Source organism: Enoplosus armatus, chromosome 21 (assembly GCF_043641665.1).
Source record: "Enoplosus armatus isolate fEnoArm2 chromosome 21, fEnoArm2.hap1, whole genome shotgun sequence".
NCBI classification, from domain to species: domain Eukaryota; kingdom Metazoa; phylum Chordata; class Actinopteri; order Centrarchiformes; family Enoplosidae; genus Enoplosus; species Enoplosus armatus.
In genome coordinates, this window is record NC_092200.1 from 12864972 (window position 1) to 12883727 (window position 18756).

The 18756-nt window shown below is 40.7% G+C and overlaps 2 protein-coding genes across 3 annotated transcripts; both read left to right on the forward strand.

Annotated features, from left to right (window-relative positions):
• Window positions 1-203: 203 nt before the first annotated feature.
• On the forward strand, window positions 204-11529 carry nup58 (nucleoporin 58). 2 transcript variants are annotated; one of them, XM_070928109.1, is made up of 14 exons: window positions 204-582; window positions 1093-1256; window positions 1379-1411; window positions 1505-1783; window positions 1876-2044; window positions 2255-2320; window positions 2747-2921; window positions 3137-3216; window positions 3502-3620; window positions 3897-3979; window positions 4123-4324; window positions 9728-9811; window positions 10553-10651; window positions 11073-11529. In XM_070928109.1, exons 1-14 carry the CDS (start codon window positions 503-505, stop codon window positions 11240-11242), a joined length of 1803 nt encoding a protein of 600 aa, XP_070784210.1. In that variant the 5' UTR covers window positions 204-502; the 3' UTR covers window positions 11243-11529. The 2 variants fall into 2 exon arrangements, with proteins under 2 accessions (XP_070784210.1, XP_070784211.1); XM_070928110.1 differs by lacking the exons at window positions 9728-9811; window positions 10553-10651.
• Window positions 11530-13984: 2455 nt separating this feature from the next.
• ropn1l (rhophilin associated tail protein 1-like) lies at window positions 13985-17692 on the forward strand. Its single transcript, XM_070928466.1, has 5 exons — window positions 13985-14115; window positions 14872-14995; window positions 15825-15986; window positions 16643-16818; window positions 17638-17692. The coding sequence occupies exons 1-5, from the start codon at window positions 13985-13987 to the stop codon at window positions 17690-17692; spliced, it is 648 nt and encodes a 215-aa protein (XP_070784567.1).
• Window positions 17693-18756: the final 1064 nt, after the last annotated feature.

The window sequence follows — 18756 nt, forward strand, 5'->3', positions numbered from 1 at the left end:
GCCGGACTCAATTTGTGGTCTTGTTGTCGTTAATGGACGAATTTTGGAAACGTCCGCAAGAACCAACGTTGGTGCCATGCGCATGCATGAGGCATCACGCGACACAAAAACAGCGATAGGGACGACGGGAAACGTAGTTAAAAAAAGATTACCCAAAATGCAACAGCATTAGGGAATTACCAGGCGGGGAATAGGAAAAGTGACACCATGCGAGAATTCACCCTGTGATATTTGGCAGCTTTAAAAATCTAAAAACAAAACAATAGGGTGCGAAAACATAACGAGTGGCCGTTGCATAGTTCCGGATATATTTGGGAAAGGCGACATTATTTGTCCAAGTATGTTGTGAGTAAAGACAAGACCGCGGATTTGGCCCTCACGCGGGCATCCTTCAAAGCTAACTAGCGTGCTAGCCGTGATGCTCGGTTGTTCGCTAAGTGTCTTCGTGAGTAGTTAAGGTCCAAATATCCAATTGGTGTTAATGTGTACGTCCTAAGAGAAAATGTCTGGCTTTAACTTTGGATCGGGGACTCTTGGTTCCGCCAACACTGGTGGGGGATTCACATTTGGGGCCGTTACCAGGTAATGACATATTTCAAATATCCGACTTGGCTAATGTTAGCATAGCCCGAGTTAACCTGACGTGAAAACTTAACAAAGATTCCATGGCTGTATAACATTACCCGAGTGTCTGTACGTTATCGTCAAAGGTACATACATTTGTGAAGTACACTTAAATGGGAATCGTTGCGTGGTGTAACGTTAGCAATTTAACAAGAGGGCTTATGTTCTGTTTGTTGTGTTCTTGTGGCAACTTCCACGTGACATTATTCTTATCGCAGCTTTCACTTTGATCCACAAAGTGTAACTGATAATCTGTCGTCTTTGGGGTATATGTAACTAATAAGATGTGTAAGGTAAAGAGTAGGAAGGCATATCCTATTGATATTGACGTCTTTCTGTCGAGTAGTTGTAGAACAGTTTTGCATTACTGTGACAATGACTGATGCTTCTTAGTTTGCTCCTCGACTCTGGTGTCATGGAAGAATTGTGTAATTGTCTGACTGAACTTACTGCCTTTTGCCTCTTTAGTGCACCTGTGGCCAATACTGGTGGTTTCTCTATCGGGACTGCTCTGGGTACAGCAGCCGCAACCCCTGCCTCCACCACCAGCACCACCACGTCTCTCGGCCTAGGAGGCAGTCTCTTTGGTCAGAAACCTACTGGAGGATTCTCTTTCAACACACCTGCCTCAAGTAATAATGTCACACAGATACAAAAACAAACCCAGTGGCAAGCGGAGAAATACATTCCTGTGTAATTAACATGTCTGCCAGAAATCATACACCTTGTCTTATGTTGTGATGTTCTCTTTTAGACGCTGCTGCACCCACTGCAGGCCTTACATTAGGTATGTTTGTATTTCTCGGATATTTTTGAACTAACACTTTGGAAACTCAATGAAAACAGGTTATAACCTTGATTTCTATATACTTCCTCTCAGGTGCCCCAGCCGCTACAGCTGTGTCCACCGGCTTCAGCTTGGCCTTCAACAAGCCCACCGCCTCAGCAACACCCTTCTCCCTCACCACCACCGCTACCACCTCCTCATCAGCCCCTGCAGGGGCAGGTTTAACATTTGGCTCTGTCCTGACATCCACAGCTCCACAGCAGCCTTTAGCTATGGGCTTCTCCCTTGGCCTTGGTGGCACGACAACCACCACAGCCGCCTCAGCAGGCCCGTCACTGGGCGGTAGTCTCTTCTCCAGCACTGTGCCTACAGGTGAGATGCAAACAGATAGCCAGAGTTTGTTTATTTAGAAGTAGCACACTGCATGGTGTTATAATAACCTATATGTTTACTTTGTGTTGCAGGTTTGGGTCAGACCACTCTTGGAGGAGGAGGCGGGTTAACATTGGGTTCTTTGTTAGCTGCCTCCACAGCAGCATCAGCGGCCCCTGCCCCCAGTATTGGCCTGGGTGGAGTCGACTTCAGCACTTCTTCTGAGAGTAAGAGCGACGCATCATCTGGAGCCAATGCACAGTAAGTCCTGCTGGCCAATATGCACATGGTTCTTTACTAAGTTGAGATGCTAGAACACCTGTCCAGAGCTGTTCATGCTAAACTGTACATAAGTGCTTACTGTTTACTGAGAGGCATTCGGTGGCTTCCTATCCATTTAATGTATATCTAATCAGTAAGGACTGTTCAGTTTATTGTAACGATGTGAAACACTCTCTTTCTCTCCCTCAGGGACAGTAAAGCTTTAAAGGATGAGAACCTGCCCCCAGTCATTTGTCAGGATGTCGAGAATTTCCAGTAAGTGTTGTTGTATTTGTATATATTGTCACAGGATTTGATCCAGGGACTGTTAGGTCACAACCCTGGGCACATTGCTTGGCACGGTAGTCATATTTGTTTAAAGATGGAAATATTAACCTGTGTTATCAGTAGTGTTATTGTTCCAAAGGAGTCGTGGCTTATTTGTGCTGTGTGTTGTAAACATAGCTAGAAGGATCATAGAATCGTACAGCTATGACTTACCCATATTAGGTGGAGTGTGGAAATGTACTCCAAACAAAATTTGGTGTCTCCAGGGGTTTAATCAGGTGCTGGCAAATTATCATGTAAAATCCATAATTCATGTTTAATTAAAATATAAATACTTGGTACAAGTGCACCGAAAACGTTTTGTGTTGTCTGAGTAATTACCAATGGTCTCTCTTCCTACTTTTTTTTAAATAGAAAATTTGTGAAAGACCAGAAACAAGTTCAGGAGGACATCAGCAGGATGTCATCTAAGGCCATTTCTAAAGTCCAAGATGACATCAAGAGCCTCAAACAGCTTCTCTCTGTCAGTGCCAGTGGTCTGCAACGCCAGGCTCTGGCCATCGACAAGCTAAAGCTGGAGACGGCGCAGGTAAAAACAGTACATCAGCATAAACAAGCCTAAGTGTAAAAAAAAAAAAAAAAAAAAGGACTTGAAATGAGAGGAACTTGATTGTCTAGGTTGTTAACAGTGTCTGTTTCAGTCACACCATGAACTGAAAATGATCTCAGAGAAAGAGATGGCATCCTGAACATGTACAATAAGAAAATCTGTCTTTTGACTTTCCTCTTTCCTTTCGTCTTTAGGAGCTGAAAAATGCTGACATAGCACTACGTACACAAAAGACTCCCCCTGGACTTCAGCATGAGAACACTGCTCCGTCAGAGTAAGTACACTACCAGATAATAGTCCTGAAGCAAATCAAAGTGGGGTGTGCAGAAGTGCAATCAGGTAGCTTTAGTTATCTCTTTTAAACTTTTGTTAAATTTGGTGAAATTTTCATTTGAGTCCCATGAGACAACGGTTAGTAATCTTATTAGTGGTGCCAGCTTCTTGGCCTGTTAAGCCAATATGCCCCTCCCCACTAGTCTCTCAGTTGTTTTCTATATATCAGCTTTTATCATTTCATGGATTCGACAAAGATGAAAATATGTGTAATTTTTCTGTTTAGTTATTTCCGTAGCCTGATAGAGCAGTTTGAGGTGCAGTTGCAACAGTACCGGCAGCAGATAGAAGAGCTCGAGAACCACCTCACAACGCAGAGCAGTGGCTCCCACATCACTCCTCAGGGTAAGAGGACGTTTGTCTGACTTTGATCACAACTAAAATGCCTCTTGTTATTTATCAATATATTTTACGTCAACGTAAAACCTGATGACTGTAATGTGCAAGTGGTGACTCACAATGACAAACGGCAAACTACAGATCTGTTTAGAACCAAGTTAAACACTGATCAACATCTAAATATAACATTGCTCTATTGCTCTTTCTTCCCACTTCATCTTTTCATTAACTAGCCACAAATGTGCACACAGATGATGATATTTTGTATGTTTTTGTCTCCAGACCTGACCATGGCCATGCAGAAGTTGTACCAGACATTTGTTGCGCAGGCTGCCCAGCTCCAGTCTGTCCATGAGAATGTCAAGGTCAGTTATGCTATTATCAGTATGTTTCTTATTAAATATTGTCATCAACTTGGTATCGTTTGAAATTGTGTTTAATAATGTCTATGGCTGTGTGATAAGATGTTCATTTTTGTCTCTCCCTTTGTTTATGTCTGATATCGTAGATCTTAAAGCACCAGTACCTTTCCTACCGCCGGGCCTTTCTGGAAGACTCCACGGATGTATTTGAGTCCAAACGGGCATCTAACAGGAAGTGGCAGAGTGCAGCGCGAGTCACGACTGGGCCTGCCCCATTTTCCAGTGTTCCCAATGCTGCAGCGGTTGCCATGGCAGCCACGTTGACCCAGCAACAGCAGCCAACTCCAGGTCTGACTTCCTACAAGTTCTAGAAAGTTCTACTCCTCTCACCTTTTTTTTAAATAAAGGAGGGCGAGGAGAGACAAATGTAATAAGTTTGGGAGAGGACAGGATAAGTGCATCTTAGAATGAGGCAATTGTGGGAGTGGACAGGTCAAAAGGAGACATAGGTGAGATAATTACAAACAGAAAAAAGCCTTAGCTGGTGCCAAACTATTGTCTGTACTTTCTGTAGTGAAAGAATGGCTAAAGAAAGTGAGGGAAAGGGCGAGATGAGCTCCGACAGGAAACCTTTGTGCTGCCTTACCATCTTGTCTCTGACTCTCAGTTCAAGGGTTAGACACATTTATCTAATGCGCCTTACGACACCAGAGTGAGGACATTTTATAGATGGCTCCGATGGGAAATCTGGCAGTGTTGGTGCCAAGCCTGTACACTTGAGAATGTCATACAAACACTCTCTGTAAAACCAAGGACATAAAAACCTACTTCACCTAACTTCTCTCTGTACCCTCTCTAATAGGATGTTAGAGCAGGTGTATGAGGCTGACATCATACGAGAAGTTATATAACAGGAGAGCGCTTTCTCAATTTTACTCACTTGAATCTTGAAGTTATAATTGGAGCTTTTAAATCCCATTTGAGTTAGAACTATGTTTTATTCAATGGATGCTTGAAATGAGCCAACTCAATGAAGGTTGTTATGTAATGGGGTTAGAAGCGTTAGACACTTGCTGTGTGATTTAGATATACTTAGCAAACCTATTCTCTGAACCATTCGTCAGGATTTGTTGATTTTCTTTTTAATTGTGTCTGGGTGATCAGTTGGTGTACAAGGTATCATTTTATTATAATGTAGCTCCTACTCTCTTCAGCCACCAAATGGCATCAGCTTACTTAAATGAAAATACAGGACTGGAAGGATTATTAAGAACAGAATGCAGCTTCTCTTGTTCAGGGTCTTATCAATAGTAGGCCCAGTTTAGACCACCTTTTTAAGAAACCATACTCTACCATGATTAAACTAAAGGCTTAACATTAATTTGTATTTAAGCCAGTCCTATTTATTAATCAAAGAATGTAAGATATATTCATTCAGTGTTAACTATCATACCACATATTATTTCAATCTTCTGCCAGTTAAAAACAAAACTATAGAAAGATTATTCAACACAGTATTAATATCCAGTATAATCAGATAGGTGTAATTAACATTTCTAGGCCTTTGTGATGGGTGTATCCCAAAAATATTCAAATAAGCCCTATACACAAATGTTATAAAACACAGTCGAGCAGGTCATATTGTTTCAGTCCCCTCAGCACTCAATGGCACACACAATTCCCTTTTATTAAACATCATACAACTGAAATAAGTATTTTAAGAGTAGTGTACATTATGGTTGTGCCACATCTCTGAGGTGTTAAACCCATTTTCAGCCTTTTTTGTAGGCTTTGGTTAGGAGGCCATTTTACTGGCCTATCAGGTGATGAACAAACAATGAACAAACTAAGCTACTATGTATTAGCATGTTTCTACTGTTTTTTTTCTTGTAAATGTACATAAAGTGTAGTAAAGACTCCATTCAAAAGTTTGAAAGCAATATTTTAATTGGATTGGCTTGCAGAGGCAGTATGGTTAAACAATTCTCACATAGAAACTTCAGCTTAAGTCTGGTTTCATTAGCCATTTTCTGCTGCTTCCTTTTCACAAAAAAACATTCTACAATCTGCTCAGACTGTTTTCAGATCTGATAACCACAAATTGTTACCCAGACAAAGAATGTGGCTTACTTTTTCAGTGTAATAATATTTGAACATTCACATACCTTTGATCGCCTAGCAGGAAAAAAGCCCTTCACAAACAGCCCTCCTGCCACTGTAGAAAAGATCCACTTGTGTGGTAGAAGTGCAAACTACCTTGGTGCCTGCTGAAGATTTGTTTTCGCGTTGCTTTCCATTTTTTATTTCAAAAAAGCCAAATCAATTTCAGATCATTTGTTTATTGTATCCCTGCGTGCTCTGGGTATGCTAGCTGTCTAAAAGGCTGCATTGTGCTGTAACTTATTTCTAGCTCATAGCTTTGCAAGTCTGTTAACCCCAGAGTTTGGCACTTGGTTACTTGATTGCTTTTTTTTAATGTCAGTGATAATGTTTAGCAAAATTCCCATCCCTATTGCCAAATAGTGTTTATTCTCTAGACTCAGTCATTTCATAGACTAAGCCTAATCACAAGTGGATGTCTTAGTCTCTTCAGTATTTATTTACCTATTTATTTCTATTATTTTTTTTGTGTCTTACTTAGTCCATAAATGGAATGGTGTAATGGAGGGAGGCCAGTATCACAGCACATACAACACTAACCATGCAGCTTGGTGGCGCTTACTTCAGACTCTTGTTTGACCCATATACTTGTCAGTGCGGTGGTTGGTTGTGTAGACCAATAGCTTGTTCAGATTTGTGCCTCAATGGACATAAGGTGAAAGGTGCCAAAAGACTCAGGACTGAAAATAGGATCTATTGAATTACCTGAACTGTAAATTTAAATGAAGAAATTGTCTTTCTATTACTGCACTTACTTGGTCTTGAAGTGGAAGCGAGGCTGATAACCTTGTAGAATAGCCCTGTGACAAATATAGTCTGCATTATCTCACTGTTCAATACTAAAATGTTTTTGGTTGGTTTGGTTGTATGAGGCCATACCACTGTTACTTGATTTAAGCTATTTCACCTAAGGGCTACTGTCAGCGTAACAGGGCTAGATCATTTCACATGAAGTTCAGTTGAAGGAAGATGTTGTGCTGTTCACAAGTTGTAATTTCAGGTATTTATTCAAGGTGGTGGTACTTTGTATGGACCTTTGCTGAGACAAGTTTCTTGATTGTGTAGGAAATCTACTTTCTCATATTGGTTTGACTTCCCTGGGTCCAAATTGTTTGGTCGCTCAGATGCTGCTCACACTGGTCCTTCAGTTACCAGTAAGATACATTGGTGCCAAATGAAGCAGACAGATCAGTGTGATGAGATTGTTTGTCTGTGTGGGCTTTTATTTCCCACCATTTTATCATGAAAGGAGACTTGGTGTAGATACTGGTGAGAGCTTAGCATTTTTGGCACTCAGAAGAGTGAGGACAAAAAAAAGTAGTTTAATATGTTGTGATATAAACTGGTTTTCATTTCAGTCTCCAGCACTTATCTGTATATTGCTGCTAGTTACAGTGGTGCTCAGTGAACCCAACCTAATTGATTCTTTCTCGACGGGTGCCGCTGCGTGTTAAGAGACACACTGCTGCTTTGGACATTCCAGTCCTCTGTTAAACAACTCTAAACATTTTGTAGGATTGAGATACAGTTTTGGACCGAGCTGAACGTCTTTTAGCTTTAGCCCAAGTTGTTCAGATTTTTTACTTTTGTGTAGTTTAGCTTACACTGAACATATTGTCTTCCACATGTCTACAGTCGCACTTGACACAATGGCTATTAGATTATGTAATAATTATTAGTCTGTCAAAGCTGTTTGGACCTTGAAGGTGATAGTGGATATTTAACCACCTTATTCCTGTATCTTAGGTATCTTCTCAATATCTGTCAGTAATATGTATGCAAATGCTGACTGCTGTATTTTCCTGATTGCCATAACAACAGCAGGAGTGATCCCATTTTTTTTTATACACATGAAGGAATTAAAATGTGATTTTCTTTTTTTGTTTGTTTGTTTTTAAATGGTTAGTATTACCACCAAAATTTGCCTACAGTGCTCAACTCAAGTTGAGTTATTCTAAAACTCAATGATTCTGAATAGCGTAAACGGTATCTTACTTTTTTGTGTGATGTTGAGCTTCAGCGCAGCATTTCTCTAAAAGGGCCCGATTAGTCAAAAATCCAGAAAATCAGAGTGAGGTCTTTTGAGTGGTTGGCTGTTACAGACTGTTTTGAATGTTCTTAGTCTCGCCATCATTTCCTTTGACCGTTTTGTCTCATATGCTTACATTATGCCTTTTTTGTAGTGGTTTTTCTATTATATGTGGCTTTCAGGAGGTACGACTGTTGCAGGTTGTGTTTTGGGGGGGTCTTTGTGATCTCTGACAAGCTACACATTTGCTAATGTTTATCTGAAAACTAGACTGAAGAATCTCTTACAATATGTTAAGCAGTCACCTCAGCTAAGTCAGTGATCCAACAAAGAAAAGCATTTGTGGCCTGTAAGCACGTGCAGATGTATCCACGGTGCAGCTCCTGTATTTAAAAAACAAAACAAAAAAACAACCATTAACCACCAAGAATTTGGCTGTTATTATGTCTAAGAATACACTGGTGAAAAGTGTTCACACACAAACCACGAAGGTCATTCAATTCCTGTTGAAAGAATGGCCCGACACTTGAACACATTGACTTCCACAGGCAAACTGTTAACATATCACTGAGTTTCCTTTATTTTGACCAGTTTACACTGAGAGGCAGCCATAGATGCCAAATTCACATTTCTTATCTAAATCTCGAGTGCTTTTACTTGTAGATGAATGTGTTTAAACTTATATAACCAATGCCTGTTGATACAGTATATTTAATATATAATATGGTGTGCCTTTTAAGCTATATTCAATTGTGTGATGCATTTCTTTTTGGCGTGTGCTAGTTCATTCACTCCCAAATCTTGAAAATTTGGAAACTTGTCAAATGCAGTAGCAGTTAGCAATTAACAATCAATTCTGTTCTAAACTGTTTGTTTGTGTTTTATGTAAGTGGAATTGCATATTAAATTGACAATAAATCAATTTTTAAACAAACAAACGTTTGTCCTTGTTTCTTTTTGACTGAAGTTGTTTTAACAATGCAGACTAATTGGAAGCCTTGCAAAATTTGAATACATAAAAGAAAAAAATGCATAGAGGAAAAAAAGACAAGTTTCTGAGTGAAAGAACTAGCAGCACTTTTTCCACAGTTTGTCAGCAACAATAACTGTACTGCTGATTAGCTGGAATGTTAAGATTTATGAAGTACATATATTCGTGCACTGCAGTTGTAAAGGCATGGTGCATTTGCTGATTCTTATACTGTAGTATTATTTCTAAAGCACCATGTGAGGGTTATACAGTGTAGTTACTTAGCTGCTGCAATCTTTTTGATGTCCCTACAAACACAACCACTATGTTCCATTACTCTTGTACCATCTATTGCAGACGCATTTAAACACAGTATTGAAAACCTTTATATGTTGTATTTTAATCTTGATATATGAACATATTTTCTAATTTCATATTGTTGAAATTCAAGTTTATGCAAGTCATAAAATACATAATGTGTCCTTGTCATGGTGAATGTTCTTACCAGCTTTTTTTGTCAAAGGAGGTGAGGAACATAGTCACACACACACATTCAGAGGAGTAAAGCATATGCTCTCTCTCTGTGCCTTAGGGACCCAGGCACCCTTGGGGGCAGGGTTCGGAAACCCCTTTGCCTCGGCAGTGGGCACTAGCTTGGGCTCTTCTACCCTTGGAGGTATTACCTCTGCCTTTTTTTAAAGTTGATATTCCCTTTTGTTTTGTCCTTCCCTTACACAATCTACCATTTCCCTAATGCCTCCTAGCTTTTAATGCCAAGCAGCCTTTTGTTGAAGGTCTTTGTTCTCTTCTATGAAAGTAGTGGTAGGCAGTGTGTATGTGTCTTAAAGCTTAGCAGTTTTTTTTCTGCTCTTCCTTGCGCAAGAGGTCAAGTGCGTTCATACCACAAGATAACTGAGCAACCACTTGCCCCAGGTCACTGTGCTTTTACTTGTGACGTGGAGGATTTTTGTCCTTAGTGAAGAGAAATTTGGCCAAATTCACTAGTCTGTTACACTAAAATAATGTTCTGTGTGTTGCTAAAACGCATTTGGATGTCAACTGACAAATCCACTTGGCCACAACAGCCATTTAAAAGTAACTTGGCAGTGTGGGAGCAAGTGGTCTGAACGCACACCAAGTTGGCGTGTTCTCTTGTAGTTGGTGTGTTTGGTAAAATCTTCCTCATGTCATTTTTCTCCCTTTGGCCTTTGCCTTGCCATGCAGTGTACCATGAGTCCTGTTTTGTTCTCCAGTCAGAAGTTAAGCTGTGCGTAGTGATCTGTCGATTAGGTTAGGTTGAATATATGTTTGCTAATGCCTGCCTGTGTGTACTCCTGAGGCACTGCTCCTTGTATTCATTCCTAGTGTAGGCTGTGTGCTTAGCCCCAACTGACTTCCATGTCACTCTCTCCCACAGGTTTTGGTGGTGGGCCAGGATTTGGTGGGGTGGGGACTGGGGGGTCTTCTTTTGCCTTCTCCTCCACCAGTAAGCCCACAGGAGGCAGTCTGAGTGCAGGTACAGACATACTGTATATACCCCCTTCACATCCGGATCCTAAAAATGACAGCAACTAGAAAAATCAGTAGTCTGAGTACTTCCTGAATTGTGACATTTCTCTGAGCATAGTTCATCAGATGCACTTGGACAAGCTATTCTGATCTTCAAAGCAATATACTGTATAGCAAGTTTGTCTGGTTTCCTCTCTGCTGTAAGTGGGCTTTTACGCATGTGTGCTGGCAGTTTGGCCAGAACACATTTTAGGATATGGGGTTTGACACCAGGTGGACAAAATCTGTTCACAACTCAGCAAATGCTGGAATCAATCCTGTATTTTTATCCTTAATTTGCTCCATTACTTTTGTTTTCTCTAACATGTCTTATATTTTTCCTGTTTTTTCTTTTTTGTCCTTCTGTATCCCGACTCTGGCTTTTCTAGGTTTTGGTAGCAGCAGCAGCTCAGGCTTTAACTTCAGTAACCCTGGCATCAACCCCTCGGCTGGCCTGACCTTTGGTGTGTCTAACCAACCTGCTGCAGGCTTTGGCACAGCAGTGCCCCTTCTCCAGCTCAAGAAACCCCCTGCTGGTAATAAAAGGGGCAAGAGATAGAACCAACGAAAGACTGAACCCTGTGACTGACCAGTTGACCAGCTCGGGGTTTGTAGCGGGTAAGGCCTGGTCTCCCAAAAGCATACAAGTGCTATGATAGTCATTATCCAACTACAGAATAAAGAGGAAAACATCAGGGGTGAGATTGATCCCACCATAATACAGCAACACAGGTTTACCCATTTAAAATCATTTGGAGGTATATGCTCAAAAAGAAAATCCCATTGACTAACAAGCATTATCCTTCTATCATACATTGGTCTGTATTGTTCACTGTCCTATATTGATTCCAAATTGCAAATTCTAAATTTCAAGTCCTTAGCTAGTGTTACCTGTCATGTTCCTTCAGGTCAATTTAAACAATAGACTTTTATTATTTGGGTCTTATTAATTCTTTGTAACTCAGAATCAATATAGTTGACAGTGGTGCTTATGGAAAGGTTAAAGGTAGTGTTTGCTTATTTTTAAACATGAGTTTGCCCATTTGCATTGACTCAAAATGTTCCCTGCACACTATAATCTGTAGCGCTACAATGCTTTTGGGAATGCCATCCATGGACAGAGCTGGGTCGATTACCAATCGTTCAGTTGTCTGTAAGGAATTCTTTAGTCTGAATATTGTACAAGATTGATGTGTTTTTGCGCTTTGAGGTGGACGGTGCAGATGGTTCCATTGTGTTATACAAACTCTGTCAATCACATAACTGCACTTGAATGCCTCTCAAATGATGACTTGGTCCAAGTCTCGTCCAGGGAAGGGTATGGTAAGGTGAAGGAACAGCGTAGTCCCTGCCTGAAGGTGTCAATGGGGAGTATTATCTGATCCTAGATAGTTTTATAGGCACAGGAGAGTGTCCAGGGTGGGTTTTTGGGGAAGCACAGTTTTATTTTTGTATCAAGTGGAGAAAGAGATGACATTCGGGAGGGGTAAAATGGGACTAGCACCTGGGGATAGTCCATTTAACTAGTCCACATAACCTGTGTTGTTTTTGCTAGAGTCCATCCTTATTATTGTTTAATAATTACTTTTTAGACACATTTTGTTTGCCCCAATGTAAGAACTTGGGAGAAGAAACGCTGTGCTGTTTGTATTACATGGCTCCCATTCAATGTTAAGTTAGTTGAATCTGAAAGGGATTTCACGAGCAGATTCTACTTACTCAACTCAATTTATACATGTGCTAGAATCAATTTGCACTTGCCAGTTTATATGACCTGACAGTGATAGTGTGAATGTGCATGTGTGCCTATTGCACAAGTATGAATTTGTCTCTCTGGTCTATCATAGTTGCTGACTTCTTTTGAGCATCCGGTGTGGTTGGCGCCGGGGGGGGGGGGGGGGGGATTCTGCTTTTTTTTAAATGTCCATGTCCTTTTGGTTACCAAATACTGGTAGTTGTACTATTATTTTCTAATCACAGTCTGTGTAAACCTGTATTTTCCAGAAACTGTTTAATAATAAAATCTTCAAGATGATGTTTTGCCTGTTTATGGCATCACTTCAATAAATGTGTGTGTTGACACAGAATGGTTGCAGTCATTATGTGTTTGTCTGATTGTGTGTCACCTGATTCGGGAATACATGCTTTCTTTCTCCATGAGACATACCTGTGTTAAGAGTTACTTTGGTATTGTTCTGTCTCAACCAGACCCAGGTCCATCAGACCTATTTAGAATGAATGTTCGGGAGACAAATCAGTGAAAATTCGGGATTAATTGATGTAATTGTAGTTGTTAATTGTTATTCGTCAAACACGGTTGAAAAGTAAAATGTCCTTTGTCCATTCTCCTAAGCAGGAGGGGGCGGTACTGAGCTTCACGCGGCGTTCCAGCTACCCCCAAAAACACAAAAGAAGAAGAAGAACGCTGTTGCTATGCGACGATGCTGCAATACACACATCAAGTGCTAGGCATAAATGATACGCTGTTTGAGTTTTCCACTGATATTTTAGCCCATCTCCGCAGTTTTGTTGTCCATATTCATTACTCCAAAAACCAGGTAACGTTACAGGTTTTCATGCGCTGGATATTCGGACAGTTAGCTTCGTCAGAAAAATGCCTTTTGGCCAAGTTAGCGTTAGTTTGTGGCCGGGAGAATTATGACCAAAAAAGCTGCTAAATGCATTTAAATCAACGGAGCAAACAAGAAATTACAATGTTTTGTCAACACAGAATTGCCTTCTTTTACCTCACTGCTCTTGAGCTTCGGGAGCCACGGTAACCGAGGTGACTATCTATCGTTGTGCCTTCACGTTTGTTTTGCCCTTTATAGAGCAGATTCAGAAATAGTTAACGTCACTATAAAACACTACCTTTCGGGTGGCTAGTGCCAGATTCAGAGACATACTCGCTAATATCCTTGGCCTTACTGTCTGGCTGTATTTCTTATTCAAGGAAATTTGTACAATGAATGAACAACTCCCTTGCGTTATGAGCGGGATTCCCCAGCATGGCTCCCTTTATCATACGGAAACAGCTTGTTACCAGGAAATATACATATCTGTAGCTTTTCGAACTTTTGTCCCTTTTAAAATGTTGCTTTCCTCTCAAACATCTCCATTATAACATCAACATTGGAGAGCTAAGTCAAGAGAACCAAAATGGATTTTTTATGTAAATGGTGTGTTATTGTCAATGTGTCAGGGCCAGGGAGCTGCCACTTTTTAAATTTTCTCTCAGATCTACTATCTGCTAGATTTCATTTGCTAATTGGACTATATTACTGTGTTTTATATTGCAGCCATGCCTCTTCCAGACACAATGTACTGTGCCCAGCAAATCAACATCCCTCCCCAGCTGCCAGACATCCTCAAAAACTTCACCAAGGCAGCCATCCGTACACAGCCCACGGATTTGCTGCTGTGGTCTGCGGAGTAAGTCTTAGTCTTTGTCAGTGGTGGTTTGGACAGAGGGTTGGGATACATGTGTTTTATTCCAATCTTGATCTCTTAAATAATACCATAAACAGCGTCTCCAGGCAGCAACACTGTATGAAAAGGCAGGCCCTTTTCACCTGTGCATCTCATCTTTGCATTGACTGGCTGTAATTGGATCTCAGGGGCTTCCATGTTACTGCAGCGGTTAAACTATCTGATTTTCTCCTGCAAAGAAAAAGAAAGTACTGGAATTGAAATATATAAAGAATTTTTTGTACCCCTTAGGACTGTCATATCATCTGCTTTTATTGGCCAATGTAGCTTGGCAGTGTTTACAGCAAAATACAATAAAGTGAGCCGTATGGTGAAATAAAAACAATTCAAATATCTCCTGGGTTACAAGATGTTTATATGCTATTTAAGTAACACCGGGCTTTCAGAGATGCTGAAAGTCATGCTGCCTCTAAAATGACTGTAAAATGTCATTTAAGATAGCCACAGTATGCCCTTTAGCACAATAAGAATATCTGTAAACTTCAGACAAAGAAATCGACAACACATGATGATTTATTCAACGGTCCTCATGAGAACTCATTAAATTGGACTCATGCCTCATTTTACATGGTCTGCTTTTTTCACTTTATTTGATTGGCATGTTTAGGAAGCAGGGGGGATGAGTGACAAGAAGGGTAAAGCTAAGAACAGTGTTTAATAATATGTGCGTGTTAATAACGTATGTGTCTCCTCTCCTAGATATTTCAGTGCGCTGTCTAAAGGAGAGTGTCTGCCTGTCAAGGACAGGCTGGAGATGAATGTTGCCACCCAGAAGACAGACACTGGCCTGACTCCAGGTCTAATGAAGACTCTCCATAAACAGGTATATTCTCTACAGATCCTGATCACATAATCGTTTGCTTCATATTGTTGCTGTTGGAAGAAAAGCAATGTATTTTATTCCAGTGTGTTTTGAATTTGCATGTCCTGTACAGGCTACATTCTGTAATTGATTACTGCACCTTATGTTCTATGAGTGTAATTATTAGTTGCATTAATATCCATATTTGCTTACACTATGTATCTGCATATTGCAGTGATGCCGTTTCCCCATGGTGATCTTTAAAGTTTCATATTATTGTAAACCTATTGTATCTCACCTGGGGCATCTACTGGCATCTTGGTGTGGTGGATTCATTAAAAGAACTGAATAATTAATATTTCCTTTAAGGCCGCTCTCTTTCTGTCTTTATGCCAGTAATATTAGTATTACTGTTTTCATTTTTAAAACTGCTTTTTTAGATTTAAATTCAGAAAATTTGACGAAATTAAAGTCTGCTAACTTTATGGCCACAAATCTAGCACATATACAAAATTGTACAGTTGTTTTGGGACATTAACACTCAGACATGTAGCTTACATATCACTCTACAAGCTCGGAGCGGGAATAAACTCCTCTTCTTATGTATCTACCCTTGCTGTGTCTTAATTACATATCTTCCCATACATAAAAGTCTACCATAAGTCTTGCTGCAACAGATCATTGGTATGCACGGCTTCCTGATTACCCAAATCCAATACTGCTGTTTATTTCAACAAATAATACTGAATAATTGATTGGTTGACTTTTTTACAGTCATCTGGTAAATAGATAACCTAATTTTCTTTCTCCTCGTATCTCTTAAACCCCCACTCCCTCCACCCGATCTCAGCTGTCCCCTCGGCAAACTTGCAGCAAGGAGGAGCTGCAGAAGAAGTGGAAGGGTCTGTGTCTACCCATGGACCAGCTCGAGACCCTGCTGTCGCTGGGCAGCTTTGGCTCAGACATCCATTGGATGGACTTTTTCGCCCTGGGCTGCAGTGCTCTGGGAGGGGTGAGATATTACATAAGTTCAGATATAAATGCTAACACCACTTTATATCCCTTCCTTTGAGCCTTAAAACCTACAGAGGAAAGCACAGCTGGAGATCCTCAAGCAGCACCTTTTTTGTTCATCACACTGTCTAGTTTCCGAGTGTTTAGACTAGATCCAGATGTCCGTGGTCCAGACTTCTCCATCAGGGTCCCCAGGCTCTAGATCGAATGACTGGATAAGTCCTTCTCTGACTACTTGAATCTATATTAAGCCGATTCTTCAAAGCTGCAGTTAGAGCAGCAGAGACAGATTAAAGAGAATTTCTTCAAGCACTGAGAACTTTGCAGATGATGACTTAGAATCTGCAAAAGCAAATGCAGCTCGGCATTAACAACATTATGTGCTCAGTGTCAGTAGTTTATAAGGGAGGCTGCTGTGTATGAGGCTGTTGAACACTTTACCACATGAGGGCAGTCAAGTTCTACATTGATTAGGCTGTTTTATTAACTGTCTAAGCGAGTGCGTGTGCATGAAAGTGTGTTTGCAGTGTGTGTTTGTGATGCACAAACGGGATGTAATTGTCTTTGAATGCTGAATGCATGTTTTTGTATTTGTTTGTTTTTTGACAAAAGCCTACTGTCTACTTCTCCGTGTCTCTGTATGCACTTTATCAGACCCTCATGAGTTCTCTGAAGTTTGCCTGCGAGATCCTGACAGAGGATGAGGAGGGCGGTGCAGCGAGGATCCCGTTCAACACCTTTGTCAAACTCTACACCTATCTGGCTCGCCTGGATGGGGACATGCCACAGGACCACATCAACACCTTCCTCAGCAGCCTGCAGGCACAAGTGTAGGTATCGTTTGTGTGTTCTCCTCATATTTATAGCTGTCAGTATGCTTATAGGAATGAAGCCTACCTCACTACTTCCACTTGCAACAAGCAGAGTGGATGTAGTGTTCCCCTTGGATTCCTTAAAAAGTGTATTTATTTTCTTTTTCTTTCTTTTCTTTCTTTCTTTCTTTTCTTCTTTCTTTTCTTATTTAGGTAAGTATTAACTCAGAGGCAACTGGACTCACATGACCTCAAAAACTCTCATGTGGCATGTACCTGCAAGTGCCTTTTGTTTTTACAACTTCTAGATATTTTATTCCTTTCCCCTCAAATTTTCCTGATTTATTTTGTCACTTGAGATAGCTAATAAGTGACCCAGAGTTTGACTAGGTTGAAATTTTAGCACACCTGATTACATGCCATATACATAGTGCTGTTGAACATTACGGCCTTTAAATTTCAACACTACATACGTATGTAAAATGGAGAAGAAGTTTTGACTAGAACTGCATTTTAAAACTACATGTAGTGTTTAATAAGGGACATATTAAAATTTTAGCAGGAAATACATTGAAAACTACTTTAAGCTGAAGGTTTGCTGCCAATATGTTTTCCACAGTGATGGCTCTGGATGTGCTGAATACTGCTTTAGCTCTGTTTGGCCCAACATTTCTGCCAGTCAACGTTGGTAGGCTAAGAAGCACAGACAGTTTAAGAGCTAAGCCAGGTCCCCTGGCCTCAGATGATGCTGTGAGATAGTGATATTCACTGTTGTGAAAATCCTAATGCTGCTGAGTAGAGCTGTTGCACTGATGCACTGGTTTCTCTGCCCGACAGCAACAAGCAGAACGGCATGATTCAGGTTTCCAACTTCTACATCAGCAGGAAGTGAGGGAAGGCAAGACAGAAAGCAGAGGAAGACAGGAAGGAAGGAATAGAATTAACAAAATGGCAGTGTTCAATTAATAAATGGGCCTGTTAATGCTCCTTCAAGCACAGCTGTTGTTTCATTACCTAGAAATTGGTCCCATTAATTGTTAGCATCAGGCACAGTGGGCTACTATTCATCATTGTCCAGCTGATCGAGGCTGCTATTTTGAGTCAGGTTGGAATCTTTTAATGAGCAGCAAGAGAGGCACAAAGTTGCCTCACACAAACTGTCAGGTGGAGTGTGTGTATGCTTTTTATTGCCTGTTCCCTTACGTCTGGGTTAGCCAAAGTTCATTTATCATACACACAACCTATCAGCTTGCAGCCTCACAGCATTTGGCCTCTCTGCTGGTGTATTCATTTCGCCCAGCAGATGAAAAAGAAGAGAGGTAAGGAGATAAGCTCTGAGGGCACAAGAGCATGATTTTTAGCTCATGTTAAAGACATAAAAGCCCCTGTGTTTTGTTCACTCCACCATGCAATATTATAAAAGGGTGTGTAAAAACACACACAGACAGGTTTATTACAGTAAGCACACAAAATCACATGCAGGGCCAAGAAATGTCAGAGGCACACACACATGCATAAATCTCATCCCCAGTCTCTCTAAACCTCAGCACATGATTTTACATTTACACATTTTTAAAGGACGCTCATGTGTCAGTGTGAGAACATTATCTGTGGCCACAGAGGCACAATATGACACTGTTTTCTTATGAACATGTTTTTCCCCTGACACACACACACACGCACAGACTTGTAGTTGTGTCATTTTGTGAGTATTTCATCAGGCAGGACAGGAAACAGGATCAGTGGGAATTCACAGTTCAGGCACAGCTGGCAATAGATTTTAGGGGTGGAGGATACACACACACACACACACACACACACATATACTAAAGCTTACCTCTTGCAGGATTGCAGCTATGGCCGAGTCAAAGGGGATTGGAGGACAGATATAATCCCTGATAACCTGATAACGGCAGGCTCTCCGCCCGTATGACACAGCAGAAAAGGAATTTAGTC

Bases quoted from the DNA above. Each gene is read 5' to 3' on its own strand.
- nup58 (XM_070928109.1), top strand. From the start codon at position 503: ATGTCTGGCTTTAACTTTGGATCGGGGACTCTTGGTTCCGCCAACACT. The intron at 1,412-1,504 runs GTATGTTTGTAT...ACTTCCTCTCAG, and splicing joins CACTGCAGGCCTTACATTAG to GTGCCCCAGCCGCTACAGCT. The intron at 2,922-3,136 runs GTAAAAACAGTA...TTTCGTCTTTAG, and splicing joins TAAAGCTGGAGACGGCGCAG to GAGCTGAAAAATGCTGACAT.
- ropn1l (XM_070928466.1), top strand. From the start codon at position 13,985: ATGCCTCTTCCAGACACAATGTACTGTGCCCAGCAAATCAACATCCCT. The intron at 15,987-16,642 runs GTGAGATATTAC...GCACTTTATCAG, and splicing joins GCTGCAGTGCTCTGGGAGGG to ACCCTCATGAGTTCTCTGAA. The intron at 16,819-17,637 runs GTAGGTATCGTT...TCTGCCCGACAG, and splicing joins AGCAGCCTGCAGGCACAAGT to CAACAAGCAGAACGGCATGA.